The sequence below is a fragment of the Chenopodium album genome, chromosome 6 (assembly GCF_948465745.1).
Source record: "Chenopodium album chromosome 6, dcCheAlbu1.1, whole genome shotgun sequence".
Taxonomy (NCBI): Eukaryota; Viridiplantae; Streptophyta; class Magnoliopsida; order Caryophyllales; family Amaranthaceae; genus Chenopodium; species Chenopodium album.
The window spans coordinates 8,955,121-8,976,475 of NC_137839.1; the positions used below are offsets into that span (position 1 = coordinate 8,955,121).

General features: G+C 33.3%; 2 protein-coding genes across 2 annotated transcripts; one reads left to right on the top strand and one right to left on the bottom strand.

The window, feature by feature from the left end:
- Nucleotides 1-4,148: 4,148 nt before the first annotated feature.
- LOC145634530 (auxin-binding protein ABP19a-like) lies at nt 4,149-5,069 on the top strand. Its single transcript, XM_081685952.1, has one exon. It carries the CDS (start codon nt 4,228-4,230, stop codon nt 4,861-4,863), a length of 636 nt encoding a protein of 211 aa, XP_081542078.1. The 5' UTR covers nt 4,149-4,227; the 3' UTR covers nt 4,864-5,069.
- An 8,575-nt stretch (nt 5,070-13,644) lies between these two features.
- LOC145636633 (aspartyl protease family protein At5g10770-like) lies at nt 13,645-14,706 on the bottom strand. The gene has a single exon (XM_081688200.1). It carries the CDS (start codon nt 14,704-14,706, stop codon nt 13,645-13,647), a length of 1,062 nt encoding a protein of 353 aa, XP_081544326.1.
- Nucleotides 14,707-21,355: the final 6,649 nt, after the last annotated feature.

Below are 21,355 nucleotides of genomic sequence, written 5' to 3' on the forward strand. Positions count from 1 at the left end.
AGCAACAATGTGCCTTTTTTTTAAAAAAAAAATTATTTTTGATTTTTTTTTAATTTGTAAAAAATAGAATCTATAAATATAATTAAAGTACGGTTTTTTCACCAAATGCCCTTGACCTTTCGAAAAATTCACCAAATATCCTCAAAATTTTCAAAATTCACCAAATACCACTGGCGTTTGTTATTATTCACACCGTGACCTCAAAATGCCCCTGACGTTAAAGGTCCGTTAGCAATAAAATTTAATTCACCAAATGCCCTAACTTTGTTAAATAATTTACAAAATCCTAACTTTGTTAAATACTCAACACATAGCAACCCTCTTATTTTCTTAACCACAAATTTTAACACCATGCATGAGTTATATGTCTAAATCCTCTTCCTCAATGTATGAGTGCGTCAGAGTTGCAAACAACCTCTATTCATAAAAAGAAGTGTTGGAGACCATGCAAATAGAGATAAAAAGGGGTTAAATAAAGTAGAGATGATAATTTTACAGGCTTGGGCGGGAAATGGACCGGGCTTATAGTTCATATATTTTCCAACGGGCTTAATATAGCAAACTTAAGCCACTTTTATGCGGGCTTGACAATTTATTCATACCCGCCCTAGTAAACGGTTTGGGCCTCTGCAAGCTAACGAACTTAGCTTAGAGCTTCTAAGAGTACTCATACCTTGAGGAAGATGATTTGGACATATAACTCATGATGTTAGAATTGTGGTTAAGCAAATAAGAGGAGTGCTATGTGTTGAGTATTTATGCAAAAAAGGGTGAGAATCAAAATTAACAGCTAGTTTGTAAATTTCAAACTAGTCGTTGTACCTTAAAAAATAGAGGTATTTTGTGTAATTATTCAACAAATTTAGGGCATTTGGTGAATTATTTAACAAAGTTAGGGCATTTGGTGAATTAAATTTATTGCTAACGGACCTTTAACGCCAGGGGTATTTTGAGGTCACGGTGTGAATAATAACAAACGTCGGTGGTATTTGGTGAATTTTGAAAAACTTGAGAGTATTTGGTGATTTTTTCAAAAGGTCAAGGGCATTTGGTGACATTACTTTTCATATGTTAACCTCTTATAAAATATTTTCCCGTCAAAACTAATAATGACATCATTATTTTTTTTATCAACATAAATAATACTTTGAAAATGGTAAATTAATTATACTTTTTCCTAACAGATTTAATATTTAAATTGGCTAATTATGCAATTTTCATTGGAGAAATTAAAGGAAGGCCGGACTATTTAATTTTCTTATAAACATTATTTTTTTCTCCTACTCTGTACATATTATACAAATTATATGAATTGGGGTTTCAACTCTTTATTAATTCCTCATTTGATTAGATTTTGCTTAAATTATTTGTATTACCTACATATTACACACAAATAAGCTAAAAAAATATTGTTAAAATCGTAAAATAATGTTAAAACCGTGCATCGCACGAGCCCTAGTAAAGCTATTAAACACGACATGTCTCTTATAGCTTAAGAAAACTGGTTACCAAATCAGTCCAACCGGCAAGGGTCGGGGATGGATGGTTAATAGAAGATCTCTATCAAAAGTGGATTGTTTTAGAATAATTGAAAGGCGGGATTTTTTTTTATTGTAGACTAAGTAGGTGAGATTATTAATTTTGATTTTTTCCTTTTTAATAATTAGCTACAAGTATAATTTAAACTCAATGATTTTAACTTTTATATTGACCAAGATTATGTGCAACTATTTCTTTTGTTAAATACAAGTGATCACCAATAGTGAATTGTTTTTTGAAATTAAAGGACATACAGGAACACAAATCAATTCAATGATTCATACAAACTTGTCTCTATTACACAAATCTATCATATTGGGGGAAAGACAAGAAAAATTGTTTATCTTTTAATAAATTTATATATGATCAACGATATAATCTAATTTTTATTTTCTAGTATCTATATCAATCCCACGCAAACATTGGTTGACTGAAGATCGAATAGAAAACGATTTTTTTTAAAGAAAATGTAGATAATTCAACAGTACATTACAAAGGAAAAGGATGTAGAGATTATAATAACTTTAGGTCTTTAGTTAGTCAGAGTATTAGGAAAAGGTTGCTTCGAAACTAATTAATAAATTCTTAATAGTGTGATATGATAAACTACGCGTTTCACTTGTCTTTAAAGCTTTTTTATTTTTGGTCCTCTAGATTTTTCTTATTACGCGCAAATATTCTACATTCAGTGTAAACATTGAACAGTCTACATTATCTAAATAAACAATCAACACTTTCTAAGCTTTGAGTAATGAACTTATTATATATAAAAAGTAAATTAAAGGAATTTTTCAGTAACATGCATATGTTGTGTTACTCTAAAGATTACGTCGTTATGCCTAAGTCAAAGTAATCATAAATAATCCGACTTGGCTTATTAATTATTATATATTGATTCGTTGACAAAGTAAAGGGGCAAGCAACGGTCAAAATCACAAGGACTATTAGAACTAGTGTCATGATAATATAATTGTAGAGGTGATTAGATTAAACTCGTAGTTTAGTAGAGTTCTTACTCCATATGATTAAGGGTCTGCTCACATTTAGGCTGAACTGAACTGAACTAATTGGAGCTGAACTGAACTGGACTGAACTAATTAGAGCTGAACTGAACTGATTAGAGCTGAACTGAGTTGAAATGAATATTTTATGAGAGATGGAAATTAAAAATTGAACTGATTGGAGCTGAACTGAACTGAATTGAACTGATTAGAGCTAAACTGAACTGAACTAAAATTAAGTAAATGTGAACAGGCCTTAAGGCCCTAAGTTATCGGGAATCTGGATTCACAAATTGTAAGCAAAGTGAAATGATTGATTTAGATAATAACTTCCCTTTGTTGCTAGAATTCAAATGACACAAGAACTAATAAGCATCGTTATTTTTAGCTATCGTTTTAGAGGAGCAACTTCATATGATAGGCAACTCTAACCTGGTAGAAGATTAAGCAATTTCTTGGCATATAAGCAATACATAATAATATAATATAATAGCTATAGTAATATATAAAGTGGCAAAATTCGCCGCGACATCCTGAAGTATATGACTTAAGTGCATTGAGCATTGAGAATCCTGAACTTTGCGTAGTAGCCAAAACACCACCAACTATGGTGTTAGGTGCAACACATGCCATATTTCCGGTAACTTATTTCACCGGGATGAGGTGAATATTCTAACCTACAGGTTTTTTTTTTTTTTTTTCTTTCAAAAGTTATTTCAGGAAAAAAATAAAAAAGAGAATCGAGCATGACATATTTTTTTTATATGCACACAGACGCATCGCTTATGTCTTCGAGCTTGTAATAAGTGTTAATCAGCAGTAATCACCTAAAATGAAAGTGATTATTAGAGATTTGGAGGAAACATTCATGTACAATTTCAAATCAGACTCGAGATGAAAATTGAGCTTAATTACTCCACCAAGCAAATATTTACGTTCCTTGTTAATATTGTAGTTATTCACAATTTGAGGAAATATTCTTACTTTATTCTCAATCAAGGAAAAAAAACTTATTTATAATCTCATTGAGTGCTTAAAAACTGGTAATGCTATATTAAAAATATTTGTACTGAAATATATATGTATTGATAAACGTGTAAAATCCAAATTAGAACCTAAAAAGGAACTAAAGAGATAATTTGTAATTGTTTTCTGTTGTTTGTATAAAGAAAGATTTTGATTTGGTGTGGAGCTTAGTGTCTGCTCTTATTGACTGAATTGAGCTAAAATGAACTTAATTGAACCGAATTGAACTTATTAAAGCTGAAATGAAATGAATTGAATATTTTATGAGAGAAGGAAATTAAGAACTGAACTTAACTGGACATATTAGAGTTGAACTGAACTGAACTGAATTGAACTGAAAATAATCTGAAGAAAACAGACTCTTATTCAATCTATCATTTTAAAAATGCAAGAAAAAGAGTGATAGAAATTACTTCGTGTTTTACATATATAATCCCATCAAATAAGCAATGACGATGATATAACTATAAACTTTTCTTGTTTCCCAAGAATACACAATAAAAAAAGGTACTTCCACCGCCTAATGCTTCTATATAAAGGAACCCAAGTTTCACAATGAGAGACAACAAACCAACATATTAACATAACTACTACTATTACTTAATACTACTTGCTATACCCTCATCATTTACAATTCCAACTTTCAAAACATTTTGCAAGCATGGATCTTTCTAAAGTTTTCATCATCTTCTCTCTTTTTGTTTCTTTCTCGTCCGCCACTACTAGTGTCATTGACTTTTGTGTGGCGGACTTTAACTTCCCTGTTACACCAGCAGGATATCCTTGTAGGAATCCTGCTAACCTAACCGTAGATGATTTTGTTTTCTCTGGTTTAGGTGTTGCAGGCAACACAACAAACATTTTCAATGTTGGCCTTACAGAAGCATTTGACAACACTTTCCCGGCTTTGAATGGTCTAGGGTTATCCATGGCGAGGTTAGACATTGGAGTGGGCGGAGTTGTTCCGATTCACTCACATAGAGTATCAGAAGTTATCTTAGTTATTGAAGGAACAATAATTGCTGGCTTTATAGGCTCAGATAACACCGCGTACTTTAAAACATTGAACAAGGGGGATATTATGATCTTCCCACATACATTACTTCACTTCCAAGTTAACGTTGGTGATGTTCCTGCTCTTGCATTCGTTAGCTTGAACAGCGCAAATCCTGGTTTCCAGTTTACTACTGCTTCTTTGGCAGCAAATGACTTACCAACTGAAATAATTCGGAAGATCACTTTGCTTGATGCTGCACAAGTACAAAAACTGAAGAGAATATTTGGTGGAACAAATTAAAATAAGTAAATAAAATAATACGTAACATACGTATATACATTAATATGCCACATGATCTTGATTGTTAACATTTTCACGTGTAATTTATAAAATATGTATTGTAAAATAGAATAACATGTACAATAATATGGAGTGTCATATTACTTGTACTAGTTCTTTTCAACACTATCAATTTAATACATTATGCATGTATCGTTTGATTTTGTATTATTGATACTCGGATAGTCGGATGTCCTACAAGTTAAGAATGCTAGAACGCGTAGTTCTTTCTCATTCGGTCTATTCAGGTTTTGTTGTTAATTAGTTATATAGGTATAAAACTCAGTGGCGATTCCAGAAATTTGTCATTATGGGTTCGGACTCTCGAAATTCTCGAACAATATTCGGACTCTCGAAATTCTCGAACATACCAGTTTTTTTTTTTTTTTTTTTTTTTTTTTTTTTTTTTTTTTTTGGACGAGAAATATAGTTTAGTTAACTGATGTTTATCAAAAAATATTATATACTACTTTCGTTCTGTTAACATTGCAACAATGGACTTTTTGTATTATTCATCACTCTTGTTTGACCATATAATATGATTTATACGTTAAGAAAAATATAGTCATATGGAATCTTATTGGATTCGTCTCATAAAATACTTTCACAATATCAACTTTTTATAATTTTTACTCTTACACAATTATAGATATTTAGCATATAAAATGTGCATAGGGATGTGTAATTTCCTTCTTGTTGCAATATTAATAGAACGGAGGAAGTAAAATATTTTAAAATTGCAAAAAATATGAAACAGAGATAATACAAAATAAAAGTATGATGGTGTAAAATAATACATGTATATATTCTTTGTTTTAATGAAAACGAAAAAAAGTAATACTAAGTATACAATAGTAAAATAAAATTGAATATAATATAATACTTTTTTTTAAAGGAAAAAAAAATATAAAAAATACTTGTATAAACTAAAATTATTAACTAAAATTAATAGGTTATTGTGTTAAATTGTCAAGAAAAAAAAATAACAATTGGGTTTGGCAAGGGGTTTGATCCCGCGTCCCCATCTAAGAGAATACTTTGCACGTGAATTCTTTGACCGCTGAATCACAGAAGATGTAAATGATATAAGAAGTTGCATTTTTTATTTAACTTAGAATTTATTTTCCTCTAAATTACGAATTTTCCCCAAATTCAGTATAACCCATACTGGAATCGCCACTGATAAAACTCTTAATTCTTTGAAGAGAATTAATGTTACAAAATCACAAAATAATGCTTCATTCTATCGAATATGATGTACATTTTCACTATAGAAGAACATAATCATATACTACTTCGTATAATTGTTTTCTTTTACGTGACATATTCTACAAGTTGAAGTCCACACCATGTATACTAAGCTACTAAAGTCCAATACCATTATATTACTGAATAATTGTGAATGTAATTATGTGAATTATATTCACTTTTATTATATCATAAAATGATATAAGCATAAAACTACTCGTTTACTCTTAAGATATATATGTGGCTGTGAAATAATATAAGTACTAAATTACTACTTAAACGCACAAAGTCGTGATACCTTCAAAAGTGACGATCAACTCTCACGAAAGGGTAACATTATTATTTTATGCTAGAGGCTTTTTTACTTAGCCAAAAATTTAACATTTAAAATATACATCACTTTAATCTTTCTATTTTTAGCTAGTTTATCCAACGTCATGGGGGCGCTCGTTAACATTTGCCTTGATATTATTGTGTTTATTAAATTCAACAATAATCACACCATTTGTTGCGTCATTTTATTGTAAAAAGATTGCACTACTTTTTTTTTTTTTTTTTTCACTAGATGTTACTTTTGCACTATCAATATACTCGTATTGCATAACATAGATACAATTATTATGACGTTCATGATTGTAAATTTGTAACCAAATGTTAGTGTAATTGGCTTTAAAACTTTGAACTCAAACTACAGGATATTGGTCAAATGAAAATAATTTTATTTATATTTTAGACAACTTTTTAAAAGTCAATGACAAATGGACACAAAGTTTAAAAAATAAAATATCTCCAAATTGTAGTAAGACCGATGAATTATAAATAACTTGCACTCAAAGAAATACGAACTGTTGTGATGGTTAAGCACATGAAAAATCTTCTTGGGTCAAGGGGTATGTTGGTTAGTGGTGGTTGTTTTTTTCATATAAGATGTTGTGCTCATATCATCAATCTTATTGTCCAATCCGGTCTATCTTGTATTGAGAACATATTAGATAAGATTAGAAACTTGGTAAAATTTGTTACAAGATCATCTTCTAGAAGCAAGGACTTTTATGATACCGCTCAAAAGCATTTTCATTTAGAGGCTAAGAGGAAAATTCGTATGGACATGCAAGTTCGTTGGAACTCTACATATATGATGCTTGATAATGTGCTTTATTACAAAGATGTTTTTATTCATTTGGGGTCATTACATGCATCTTTCAAGAGTAATGTGCCTTTGGAGGATGAATGGGAAAATTTGAGTGTTGTTCACAAGTTTTTGAAACTCTTTTATGATGTTACATGTATGTTCTCGGCCAATAAGTCTCCAACTTCTAACATGTATTTTAAGGGAGAATGTATGGTGCATCGTCGTTTACTTGAGACATCTAAAGGTCCACATGAATTTTTAGCTCAAATGGTGTTACCTATGTTGGAAAAATTTGACAAATATTGGTCCGAGTATAACATATATCTAGCTTGTGCGACAATTCTTGATCCAAGGTTTAAGTTAAAGTTTGTGGAGTATTGTTTTGACAAGATATATGGTTTGGATGAGGCTATGTGTAAAGTTGAAAAAGTGTTGAACACTTTAAGATCTTTGTATAATGAGTATAAGTCAACATTTTCAACTTCCCCAATTGTTGCTCCCTCTACTACAAGTAGTAGGATTGAAGATGAAAACTTCTTTGATGATTATCAAAGCTATAGTTCAAGAATTACAAGGACTCAAACAAAAAAGTCCCAACTTGAGTCATATTTGGAGGAATCGGAGCTTGATTTGAACATGGAGCTAGATATTTTAGAGTATTGGCAACAAAATGTCGTGAGATTTCCGGAGCTTGCAATATTGGCACGAGATCTTCGAACAATTCCGGTTAGTACGGTGGCTTCCGAGTCGGCTTTTAGTGTAGGGGGGAAAACTATATCTCCTAATCGTAGCTCATTGAAACCCTCAACGATTCAAGCCCTAGTTTGTGTTCAAGATTGGCGTCGTGATGAATATAACATCCCTTCAAATTTGGATTGTGATTCTAGCTCGGATGATGATGAGGCCGTTGATGATGGAGATGATGATGATGAGGTTGATGATAGTTTCCTATACTAGGTAATTGTTTTTATTTTGCTTTTTATTGCTTTTATTTCCATTTTTCCTTTATTAATATTCTTTAATGAATTATGACATACTTAAAATTATATACACCTTAAAATTATAAACTTGATATATAATGAATATTGGCTGTTGAGAAATTAGATTTTTTTTCTTAGTTTTGTGATTTGACCTCTTGACATTATTACTTTTTGTTATGATACTTTCTTTGATGTGCTAGATATTGACATACTGTTAGATCTATGTTAATATTTAGAAATATTGTCATACATCTGAAAGACTTGTCAAAGTTTCACATTATATGTATATTATATTCTGGTTCTGTTTGAGGAAGTTGGTTCAGTTAATACGTTCCCTTTCCTGTTCCTTTGCATATTTTGCATTATCTCTTGATTAATAATGCATATCAACAAGTAAAGCCATGGTTTTGCATTTATGTGTTATGGTTGTTGACTTCAAGCTGGAATCTGCAGGTGTAATTGAAGTGGAAGGTCTGAGAATAATTGATGCAGAGGCAACTGGAAGCTGCCATTATGGTCTTGGTGCCGCAAATTCTAAGATCAAATTAACTCTTATCTTTAATAATTTAGCATAAAAATACACTATTCGATGATACTCTTTTATGTTAGTGTACTAAATGTGACTTAGAGACACTTTGAGTTTTAGTTAAGTATGTATGTTTTCAATTAATTGTTATTTGATTTGGACAAAGAAACATTATATTAGTAAGATTTTAGTTCAGTACTACATAATTCAATTTTAATTCTTCATAAGCATCTTTTAGGTAACAAAACCTTTCCTATACTGATTTAAATAGGCCGGGCTTAATGGCCCATGGATAATATTGGCCCATTTTGGATTAGGCTTGGCCCGACCCATTTTAGATAAATCCATGTCCGGCCCATTTTAGATAAAGCCATGTCCGGCCCGGCCCGTTGAACAGGTTTAATTGTGATCAAAGACAGATGACATTTACGAGTATAAGCTTGATTTTTATGCTCTTGGGCCGAGTTTGCGACAAAGAGGGAGTTTAGGGCATGGTCCGGAAAGGATTTTTTTTGAAGAGGAGATACCAATAATAACAGGGTTAGAAAAGGTAAGTTTTGATGATGATAGCGAGTTTTGGAAAAAAGAGGATACGTGTGGTATTTGTTTACGAAAATTAAAAATCATGGAAAACAAAGAGGATGAATATCTAAAGACCGATAATAATGATACTGCTACTAGTAGAACTGATGTGTGAACACAAATTTTAAATCTGCAAATAATAGATTCAAAACAAATGCAACAAGTGTTAATTTCATTAATTTGATAATTATTTATGGTATAGTCTCTAATTTTCTCCTTTGATTCTATCTCCACTTTGACTTTGACGACGTAATTCACGGATTGACTTGATTCTCGAACGAGGGTCGTCAAGGCTTGATCTCGATCAATGACAGTTGATGCAGAACTTTGACTTAGGTTCTTGTTTGAGGGTCGACGATGTTTGATCTCTATCGAAGATATTTGATGTAGACCTTTTGACTTAAATTGTTGATTGTGGGCCGACAAGGCTTGATCTCGATCAATGACTATTTATTGATGTAGAGGTTGAACTGGTGTTCTTGATGATTTGAATTCCTTCTTTCTTTTTGTGTTGAGGGGTCGTCGATGCTTGATCTCTTCCACGAGTAATCTTCTAGAGTAGAACAAAACGTCGAATGCTAACATAATATCAATAAGTCAATAATTTGACCTTTGACTAACATGATATCCCACGTGGCATTTAATTAAAATATTTGTGCCTACAGAGGTTTTGCCTAAAGTGAACATAGGTAAATGCCTTAAATATAAACAGAGCATATAAAACACTATTTTCCTATATGTAATGACCAAAAGTAGCTTAGGTCATTACCCCCACTACATGGAAGCCCTCACCCCATCTATTGTGTCAACCACCAAATAGACCACCTCCCTCACCCTTGACCCTTTTATGTTCCCCCTTGTCAAAGGACGACCACCTTTTGGCCCACCCAACCCCTTTATCAACCCTCACCATAAACGCCATCCGAGACCCACCTCAACAACCCACCTCAAAACCCAAATCCCTAAACGGCTAAACTCACCTTCACCACTCACCTCGAAACCCAGATCCTTAAAACCCACTTGAAACATACACCTATCTCAAAATCCAAAACCCGAAACTCAACTGAACCATCGACCTCCAAACCCAAATCTCGAAAATCCCGTATGTTCGACCACGGAACTAAAAAAAACTCTTCCTAAACGCCGGTCAGCTTTCTCAATTTTATTTATTTTTACCCCAAAAATAAAATTAATTTGTTCATTTTTTAGAAGATAGATGTCCATATAACTTACTATGCATTAATTTGATACCACACCTAATAATTTGATACTAATTTTATTATTGAAACATCATTTACAAATTATTTTTTATACTAAAATAATACAACAATTACTAAAAAAAATTCAAATCCATTTTTCGTACTAAAATAATACAAATGAATATTTGATTAGTTTCTTCTGCTAAAATGATTGTTTGACCCACTACAATCAACCACTTGAACTCCGTCGTCTCTTCCACTCAACCCCGCCATAATTTAAGCTTTGATTCCGCCCCCCATCGTTGCTTACGTACCCTTCTCCGAACCACCTGACTTTCCTTGATTTCGTCCTCCATCGTCGCTTACCCTTCTTGGACCAACTTCCGATCCACAAACTATCTTCGAGATAAAAAATATTTTTCGAGGTATAAATGTCCACAAGCTATTCTTAAGAGTTAAAAAAAATAATAATAACATGAATGACGGGAAATATGGAAATAAACATCTAAGGGACAACCGTCTTAACGAAAAAATAATAATGCTCCAAATTTAGCGCAATTAATTCTTAAATAAATTCTTCACTTAGCTTTCTCAATTTATTTCTCATTCACTATATTTAATCTTTCCTTGAGAGTTTCCTTTGTATATATCCCAAATTGAGAGTTTCCTTTGTTTATCTCTACTTTAACCTCTCGTACATTCTTAATTGATCATAATTTGCAAATGCAAGGTTAGTTAGCTTTTTTATTCATCAGATGACAAGTTAATTATAAAATGTGTTAAACTTAAACCCTTAACAACACATATTCCATAATTAGTTTATTTCCATAAACTCTTAACAATACTCATCGTGGTACCTTAGTTTATTTCCAATCAAATTTCACAAGAAAGAGATTAATGATTAGTTACAAATATAAAAAAAGCGAATGAATTTATAATTTATAATTAATTTTACATGGTATTACACCATGCAACAAATTTATAATTGATCAATAATACTTGTATGAACCAAATCTTATCCAACTAAGAATTTCTTTTGAGTAATTTCTACCATGTTTATTATTTCAAGTAGTAGTGGTAAAAGAGCCTACGTTAGCCGGAATGTATGAAATATTGCATGTATGTGTATGTTGATGGAAATAACTTGTTAGTAGAAAGTAAATCTAGAATTTATTTTAGAATGAGCCAAAATGAGGTATCTTAATTTGTAAAAATAATCAGCAAATAAATTTTCATTAGCTATATGCTAGTCATTAGTAAATTTCATTAGCTAAATTATGCATAAACTAGTTGCTATTAGCTTAATGCGTATCAATGCAAGCATGCCAACTACCATAGAAACATCAACAAATTGTACAAATTGCAATTCTTGACCAATCCAATTATATTAGAATTATTAGAGATTCCATCAACGGAAGTAGAGGATCAAACATCCTAAATTTTTAATTACACGCATCAACTTTAACGAGTATGTAACGTGGTGCTACCATTTCTACCAATTGACAACTTTGTTTCCTTTTCTTTTTACGGGATATGTAGGTATATGTTAATGAAATGGTAGCCTAATCATATGGTGTTACCACTTGATGATAGATAGCAAAACGTGACATATATGCTGACAATCACATTTTCATAACAAATTTAAAGCACCCCATCATCATCTCACATCTTTTACTTAGTGCTATTGTATTTATAATTAAAATAAAATATTAAAAATTATTGTATAGAAATGTGTATTTAATTAACTATGAAGTACATTGCTACGAATCCAATCAAGTATGGAGCTAGAAAAATAGTTCATTGACATATAAATTTTAAAATTAATAGTGTGCATTACATATTATTTGGATTATTTGAATCGAATCGGACCACATATTCTTTGAAAAATTTAAAGCATGAATCACATATTAGATGATTAGAAAATAATTAAGGGTAAATAACTACGTTATTTTACACTCCATTGCTATATTGTTCATCGCATGGATTCAAAAATTGTCTTAAACATTATTATCACAAGGTGACCGATTATTTTTTCTTTAAGAGTAATTTCCATTAAAATTAGGAAAACATTTACTCCCTGCGGTCCTATTTTTTCTTTACACTTCCATAAATTAATGTTAAAAAAATACCTTTCAAACCAAATCTAAAAGAACCCACATAATATGATTTTGATAATATTTATATTGCAGTGAATTAATATTTACCTATAATATTCTTGATACGTGAACTTATTTTTATTGATTATTAAAGTTACGAGTAATTGATCCTCTATGAATAATTACAGTGTAGTGAGAGACTAAAGATTCAGTATGGTAGGAAGGGGGCAAATGGATTAATCTTGTCCGAATCTTGTCATAAACAGAAAACAACAGGGGTCAAAGCTCGTGAGGTTTTGATTTACTACAACTACTGTATATATTAACATTGTTTTTAATATTGTTTTAACTTCACCAGTTGTGTGCCACTTTCATTGTACCACATCGATAGATTTCACTTCGCTGCCTTTCTTGCCTATTTTTAATCATCCTTTCTATATTTGTTTCATAAGTATCTTGGTGTGTGCAATCTACTATACACACCAAGATTTCTTGCCTATTTTTAATCATTTCTATATATTTGTTTCATAAGTATCTTGGTGTGTACAATCTACTGTACACACCAATATTTCTTGCCTATTTTTAATCATTTCTATATTTTGAGCTAGTGTTTGCCTCTAACCCACTTCAAATACGTAATATTCTGTAAGAAATATCTACATGTTTTTTTTTTCCACATTATCCTTATTACAAAATACTTGTATGTTTTAGGTTAGTTAATACCCGTTAAAAACCACAATAGTGGTCTTGAATTCAAAACCTAAGGGTACAGAATTACAGATCCCAAAACAGGAATAATGAGTATGATACCAAAAAAAATGAACTACAATCTGTAAAATCAAGTTCTATCTAGTGCACTTTATTACTGTATAAATTTGCATAATGCTATTTACGAGACATGTCCTCCAAATTGTTATGCCACTAAAAAACACGAAATAATTTCTCATGCACTTCAATTCAATCTCAGTGTGATATTCTATCAATTCCAACAATGTTGATGATTAAAATACATGGCTAAGTCATCCTCATCTAGAGTATACCCTATATTTATCTCCCTCATTAGGTTGTTACCAAATATATTTACATTATATGATCTAACAAATCCTAAGCAAATCAAATTCCTTTCCTTATGTTGAGTCCAGAGATGATAAGAGAACAAATTAATCCGAGTAGAGTAGTTAAACTCGAATGTAACTTTAGCAACCTCATCCAAACTAACTGAAGTTAATTCGACAAGGTTATAGCAAAGTTCAAAACCCCTCCATTGTTGAGACTTGTACTTTCTAAGAGCATTCTTGATATATTCCACAACCGCGTCCATCAATAGCGGAGACAAATGAGTGAATGATGATCCGGTGTCGAACACCATAGTATCAGGGAGGGCTATCTTATATGACACCCGAAGTCGCTCATTTGCCACATATACATTTGTTAAGGAAGCCTCGTAATTTATTGACCTCTTATTTAAGTCCAATTTAACTCCCATAATCTTGGCTTCTTCGCCAAAACTCAATATTCCCATGTCATCCTCCTCCCTAGGGAAACAATGAGAGAATTTCTTCACTCCTAGCTTATGGATTAAGGTTCCATAGCCACGCCTTAAGCCTACTACTCCCGGAGGAAATCCAGTGAAGGAGTTGGGGATGTAATTAGAGTTACCTATGCCAAAGGGTACGGACTCCACGGAAGCTAAAGATGATGATCCGTCAAGAAAGTAAAATGTCTCAATACCTATGACACCACTCGACCAACTTAGATCAAGATATTCGATTTCATAGGAACATTCCTCTGATGAAAATAATGACTTGATACCACATCGAGTGTAAACGTCATTTAGTGTTCTTAAACAAGTCTCTTCGTGACAATAAACAGCGGCAAAGGATTTTGAATCAGAGCGGTTATAGAATGGGAAGTCACCTTGATTGAAGCATGAGTTGCAAGGAAGACCTTGGAGCCAAGTAAGGCCACTACCAGTGTCAACAAAGAGCTCGGTTGTGAGCATGGGTGAAAAAGTGCTGTTTTTGCCTATTCCAACCACCATCACTATTGAGTGATAGGAGATTGGGTGTACATCAACATGGGTTTTTGAAGGGGAATTTATTGAGGTGTTTGATTGTTGTAATGGTCGAAGTCTATTATACACCCAAGTTGAAAAAGATATTGGTTTTTTATTGTAAGAGTTTGATATTTTGGGTGAAGATAAGGAGGGTTTGAGAGTATGTGACAAAGTGGTTTGAACAAGGGTGAGAAAGATGAGGAAGGGGAGAGTAGGCAAAGCCATGGATGAAGCTTGAATTTTTTTTATTTTTTTTGTGTGTGTGTGTGTTTGTAATTAGGAACAATAAGTGGTACTTAAATTACAAAGCTCAATCTATGAAATTGCAACAACATACATATATAGGACCGGCCACTTTTTTTAAAAAAAATAAAATTTAAAGAGAAAAAACAAAAGTAACCTTGGTGTGTACAAGCTACTCTACACACCAAGATACTAATGGTATTTTTAATACATAGAAGTTACACATCAAGATAATGACTTGGTATTTTAATCATAGAAATTAGAAGTGTGCAAGATTATGACTTGTATAATTTTTTCAATAACTTGTTCGGCAATTTGTGCATATATATATAATAATCAAAAGTTTTCCTAAAAAAATAATATATAACCATAAGTTTTATGGCTTCATTACAATGAATGAACATTATGGTTGTTTTTTTAGTTGAGTTAACTATTAACTATATAATCAATCCCTAAACATAGGCTAAAGTTATAGTTTATTCCCTCAACTTATAAAAGTTGCAATTCACTCACTCAAATCAATTCTGACCAATGATAACAGGTTAGTTCTATAAACTCCTTAAACTCTGTGACATGAAAGTTTGAAACACCCTGATTTTTGTTTTTTTGTTTTTTGTTTTTTTTTTTTTTTTAACCTTTTAAAAAAAAATAATTAATTACTCAATCTAATTAGACTTAGAATTAATAATAGTCAGATTTTTTTTTTAATGACCAAACTATAAAAAAAAATCATAAAAATACCAACACACCCCCCACCCACCCATGCAGCCAAACTCCAGCCCCCTACACCTAGGGTTGTTCATCGGTCCAAGACTGGACCGGATCGACCCGGATTGGACCAAAGACCGAAAATTAGAATTTTAAGAACCGAAAACCGGACCGATTAAGTTTTTACCGAACCCGGACCGGGCCGAAAGAATCGGTCCAAAACCCGGACCGGACCGCTTTGGACCATTTTAAGAATTTTTTTAAAAAGAATACTAAATTTTTTATAAAGTTTAGGAAAGCACAAAAAAGTATTGGAAAAACTATATTGTAACCTCATTTTTACATCTTTTTTTGTATGTTTATTGCAAAAAAACTTATAAATTTAAAGTTTTCTAAGCTTATTAAGGATAATTTTAACCATTATTTAAGGTTTCACACATATTTTTAATTAAAAAAAAACGGACCGGTCCAAAACCGATTTTTATAGGGTTTTGGACCAGACCGGAGACCGAAAAAATGAATTTCAAGACCCGAAGAGCGGACCGATTAATTCGGTCCGGGGTGGTCCGGTCCCAACCGATTTATGAACACCCCTACCTACACCTATTGACGCTCAGCTCCCCACCCTCGGTGCGACGCCCATGCCTCCTCCCTTTCCACACCCTCAAACACAATCTCCTTCTCGAAACGAACACCCTTCTCGAAAATTGCCTCCAAACCCTAAACATGTTTGGTTTTGAGTGGGGTTTTTAAGGTTTGAGGGTCGTGTTTAAGATGAGAACAAGGAAGATGGTCGTTTCTGGGAGGGGCCATTTCAAGGAAGGTCCTTTTCGAGGAGGGGGGTATGGGTGGCGGCATGGGGATCGCACCGTGGTGGAGAGTTAGGTGCCAGTAGAGGAAAGGGGGTGGGTTGGGTGATGGATGGGTGGGTGGGTGGGTGGGAGGGGTTATGTTTTTTTTTTTACAAAAATAATTATTTCTAAATTAATTTAATTTATTTAAAAACTAAAAATTTAATAATGGTTAAAGATTTTTTATTTATTAAAATAGTTAGGAAGTTTATGGAGTTGCAAGCTTTTATGTCATAAAGTTTATGGAGTTTATAGAATTAATCTATCTATTATTGTACGTGTAGGTCATAACTTATTTGAGTGAGTGAATTGCAGCTTTTGTAAGTTTAGTGAGTAGTTTGCAACTTTAGTCTAAGTTTAGGGAGTGGTTGTGTATAGTACTTAACTCTTTTTTGGTGTATTGAGTATATTTTATTAATGAAATCTCTTTTCTTCTTGTCAAAAAGAAAAGGAAAAAAAAAAGACTCTTTTTTTTAATTAAGTAGTAATTGTTTATTTACACACTAAAGATTACTTCTTTTTATTAATATTGTAACTACACCTTTAATGTAACTAGTTGTTGTACCACGCAACGAGCGGGCTACCTCAAGTTATCGTAATTTATTTATTGCAATTAGTGATAAAAGTTTGTTTAAAAGAATAATGATAAAGTTGATTTAATTTAAGTTTTATACTATGTTTGTTTCAAATGTATCAAGATTATAGTTACATAGTTTCAGTCTAATTTGTATTCGCAACATATGTATGAGACACCCACTTTTGTATGGTTTTAAATATTTAATCGTTTTCCAATTTACATATACGAGGTACATCACTAATTAATCTAGTTGGAAAGCAAAAACATCTCTGGTCATAAGCACAATATACTCTTATGATGAGTTTACGTTTTGAAAATAAAAATATAATATATTGTAAAAAATTTGGTTACACTTGCTCCCCCTCCTCTCTCTCTCTCTCCCTCCCAAGGCCCCTCTATTTGTCCCAGCTTCTCTTTATCTCCCTCTTTCTTCCAGCTTTCCTCTCTCCAATTCTCTTCCGAGTCTTCTCTCGAAATTTCTTGTGCCCAAACCCACAAAAAGTAGCGGGTTTGTCGGGCCAAACGGGCTTGTAGAGTTGATGTGTTGTTTGGTCTATTCCTTCTGTGGTGTAGTATTGTTCGTTGCGTTGTTTAGGTTGGAAATTGCTATATTTTTTTTTCATCAAAGGAAGAAATAGTTATTAGTGCATTATGGTTGTGTCGTTTTACTAGAGGATATTATAGTGGGTGGCTCTTACTTTTATTTTTATACTTGTTGTCATTTCTTTTGTGGGAGCAAGTTGGATATCTTTCCTTTAGTGACTTGGTTTGTGAATTGTGGTGGTGCAATTTGGTGGTATTCGTGCTGCACAAATCATATAGTTTTGTGGTTCTATAGCAGTTGTCTTTGGTTATTGTTGATTGAGCTAGCTTCAAACCATATGTCTGGTAACATTGACTTATTCACCAATTTAATTGATATTTCGTCTTCTGCTGGTTTACCAAATGAAAAGAGTACGACGGCGACGAAAGAAGGGCGAGTTATTTTGTCCGATAGTTTGGTTCTTGATAATGTTCTTTATGTTCCTACTCTCTAATGCACGCAACTTGTTATTTGTCTCTCAATTATTAGAAAAAACATGCTATTTTATTAAGTTCACTGACAAGCTAAGGTGTGCATCATTCAGGACCGCAGTTTGAGAAACCTGATTGGAGCAGGGGAGCAATGCAATGGGGTCTATATTTTTCGTCCGGATCATGCTCCGAATCCCCAAGCAAACAAAGTGGTGGTTTCAAATGAAAGTTTGTTATGGCACAGGCGTCTCGGGCATCTAATATGTCTATTTTATATAGTGATTTACCCCCATCCCTTGATCATAATTAGGAGTATTTTTGGTTTTTTAAAGCCACTTTTATTATTAATGTGTGCTTTCTAGTGTATTTGTAGTTTTGGTAGCGTTTTGTAGGAAATTGCATATTTGGAGATTTTTTCCGGGATTATTTAGAGCAACTACGAGCATTGGAGGAACACGACCGTCTTTCATAGCCCAACACTACTAGAAAACAGTCAAATAGCGACGGACACATTATTCCGTCGGAAAAGCCGAAATTTCCGACGGATTTTCATTTGGTCGGATATTTCCAACGAATTTAACAATTCCATCGAAAATCCGTCGGAATATATGTGCTTTCCGACGGAAAATGTCATTTCTGATGGATTTATAGTTCGTCGGAATTTTCCGTCGAAAATATAATTTTTTTTTAAAATCATACACTTCTACAAAACCCTAAAAAATGTTCCGCCTCCTTTCCCTCATTCTGTCTTTTCTCTTCTCTCTCCTTGCGTTCTCCCTCCTCTCCTCCCTCTTCTCTCTCCTCTTATCCCTTTTCTTGCTGCCTTTCCTCTTCTATCTCTCTCCTTGCGTTCTCCCTCCTCTTCTCCCTTCTTCTCTTTATGTCCTCTACTTTCCCCTATCTCTCACCAACACCGGCAACACTAACCACCACCAACACCAACATCAACAACAACACCATCATCGGCATCAACAACAATTTTCTTTTGTTTTCGCCCTTCCTCTCTCTTCTCACGTTAAAAACAAAGGTTTTTAGGTCAAATTCGACCATAAAAACTGAAAACTCTAGATCTAGAGTTTTCATTGTCGAATTTGGCCTAAAAAACCCAATTTCGAGGTTATGTGTGGTCGTATTAAGGTATGTATCCTTTTTTTTCAATTTTGATTTTATTTTGTTGTTTTATTGGATTTTTTTTACAATTTATGGTGGTGGTGGGTGGTTGTTGTTGGAGTTCGGGTGTTGGGGGTTGTTTTAATTTTCTTTCTTGATTTTTTTGTTAATTTTTGGTGGTGATTTAGGTATTCGGCGGTCACGGTGGTGGTTTTAGGTGGGTGGTGGGGTGGTTTGCTTAGGTTTATTTGGGGGTTCGGCCGAAAGGGTTAGGGTTAGGGTTGTAGATCTGGGCTTGGGTTGCTGGGGTAGGTAACGTGGTGGGTCTGGTCGTTTAGGGTTATGGGGGTTTGGTTTGGTTAGGTGGGTTCTAGAGGAGGTTTCGGTGGTGGTACAGGTTAGGTGTGGGGATGGTGCTATGCGGTGGTGGCTGGTGGTGGGGGTAGGCTTTTTTTTTTTTTTTTTTTTGTTTTTTTAAAAGAAATTTCCGACAGACTTTCCCAGGCCCGAAAACCTCTTCAGACGGACTGATTTCCATCGGAAATTCCATCGAAAAAGTGGTTCCGACGGAATTTCCGTCGAAAAAGGTGGGTTTTCCGACGAACTATATTGCGACAACCGGTTCCGACGGAAAATTTCCGTCGTAATTTGGGTGTTTTCTAGTAGTGCAAGACCGGTTAGAGTTATCAAACCGGTGATTAAGAGCTCGACATAGGAGAAGCCGAGGCATTGGACCGAGTATTAAAGCCCCGAAGAGGAAATCCGGATTGGGCTTAGAATTATCCACCCCCACTACATGGAAGCCCTCACCCCATCTACTGTGTCAACCACCAAATAGACCACCTCCCTCACCCTTGACCCTTTTATGTTCCCCCTTGTCAAAGGACGACCACTTTTTTGCCCACCCAACCCCTTTATCAACCCTCACCATAAACGCCATTCGAGACCCACCTCAACAACCCACCTCAAAACCCAAATCCCTAAACGGCTAAACTCACCTTCACCACTCACCTCGAAACCCAGATCCTTAAAACCCACTTGAAACATACACCTATCTCAAAACCCAAAACCCGAAACTCAACCGAACCATCAACCTCCAAACCCAAATCTCGAAAATCCCGTATGTTCGACCACGAAACTAAAAAACTCTTCCTAAACGCCGGTCAGCTTTCTCAATTTTATTTATTTTTACCCCAAAAATAAAATTAATTTGTTCATTTTTTAGAAGATAGATGTCCATATAACTTACTATGCATTAATTTGATACCACACCTAATAATTTGATACTAATTTTATTATTGAAACATCATTTACAAATTATTTTTTATACTAAAATAATACAACAATTACTAAAAAAAATTCAAATCCATTTTTTGTACTAAAATAATACAAATGAATATTTGATTAGTTTCTTCTGCTAAAATGATTGTTTGACCCACTACAATCAACCACTTGAACTCCGTCGTCTCTTCCACTCAACCCCGCCATAATTTAAGCTTTGATTCCGCCCCCCATCGTTGCTTACGTACCCTTCTCCGAACCACCTGACTTTCCTTGATTTCGTCCTCCATCGTCGCTTACCCTTCTTGGACCAACTTCCGATCCACAAACTATCTTCGAGATAAAAAAAATATTTTTTGAGGTATAAATGTCCACAAGCTATTCTTAAGAGTTAAAAAAAAAATAATAATAACATGAATGACAGGAAGTATGGAAATAAACATCTTTGGGACATAACCGTCTTAACGAAAAAATAATAATGCTCCAAATTTAGCGCAATTAATTCTTAAATAAATTCTTCACTTAGCTTTCTCAATTTATTTCTCATTCACTATATTTAATCTTTCCTTGAGAGTTTCCTTTGTATATATCCCAAATTGAGAGTTTCCTTTGTTTATCTCTACTTTAACCTCTCGTACATTCTTAATTGATCATAATTTGCAAATGCAAGGTTAGTTAGCTTTTTTATTCATCAGATGACAAGTTAATTATAAAATGTGTTAAACTTAAACCCTTAACAACACATATTCCATAATTAGTTTATTTCCATAAACTCTTAACAATACTCATCGTGGTACCTTAGTTTATTTCCAATCAAATTTCACAAGAAAGAGATTAATGATTAGGAGAA

Coding starts and splice junctions, on each gene's coding strand:
- LOC145634530 (XM_081685952.1), top strand. CDS start 4,228: ATGGATCTTTCTAAAGTTTTCATCATCTTCTCTCTTTTTGTTTCTTTC.
- LOC145636633 (XM_081688200.1), bottom strand. CDS start 14,706: ATGGTGGTTGGAATAGGCAAAAACAGCACTTTTTCACCCATGCTCACA.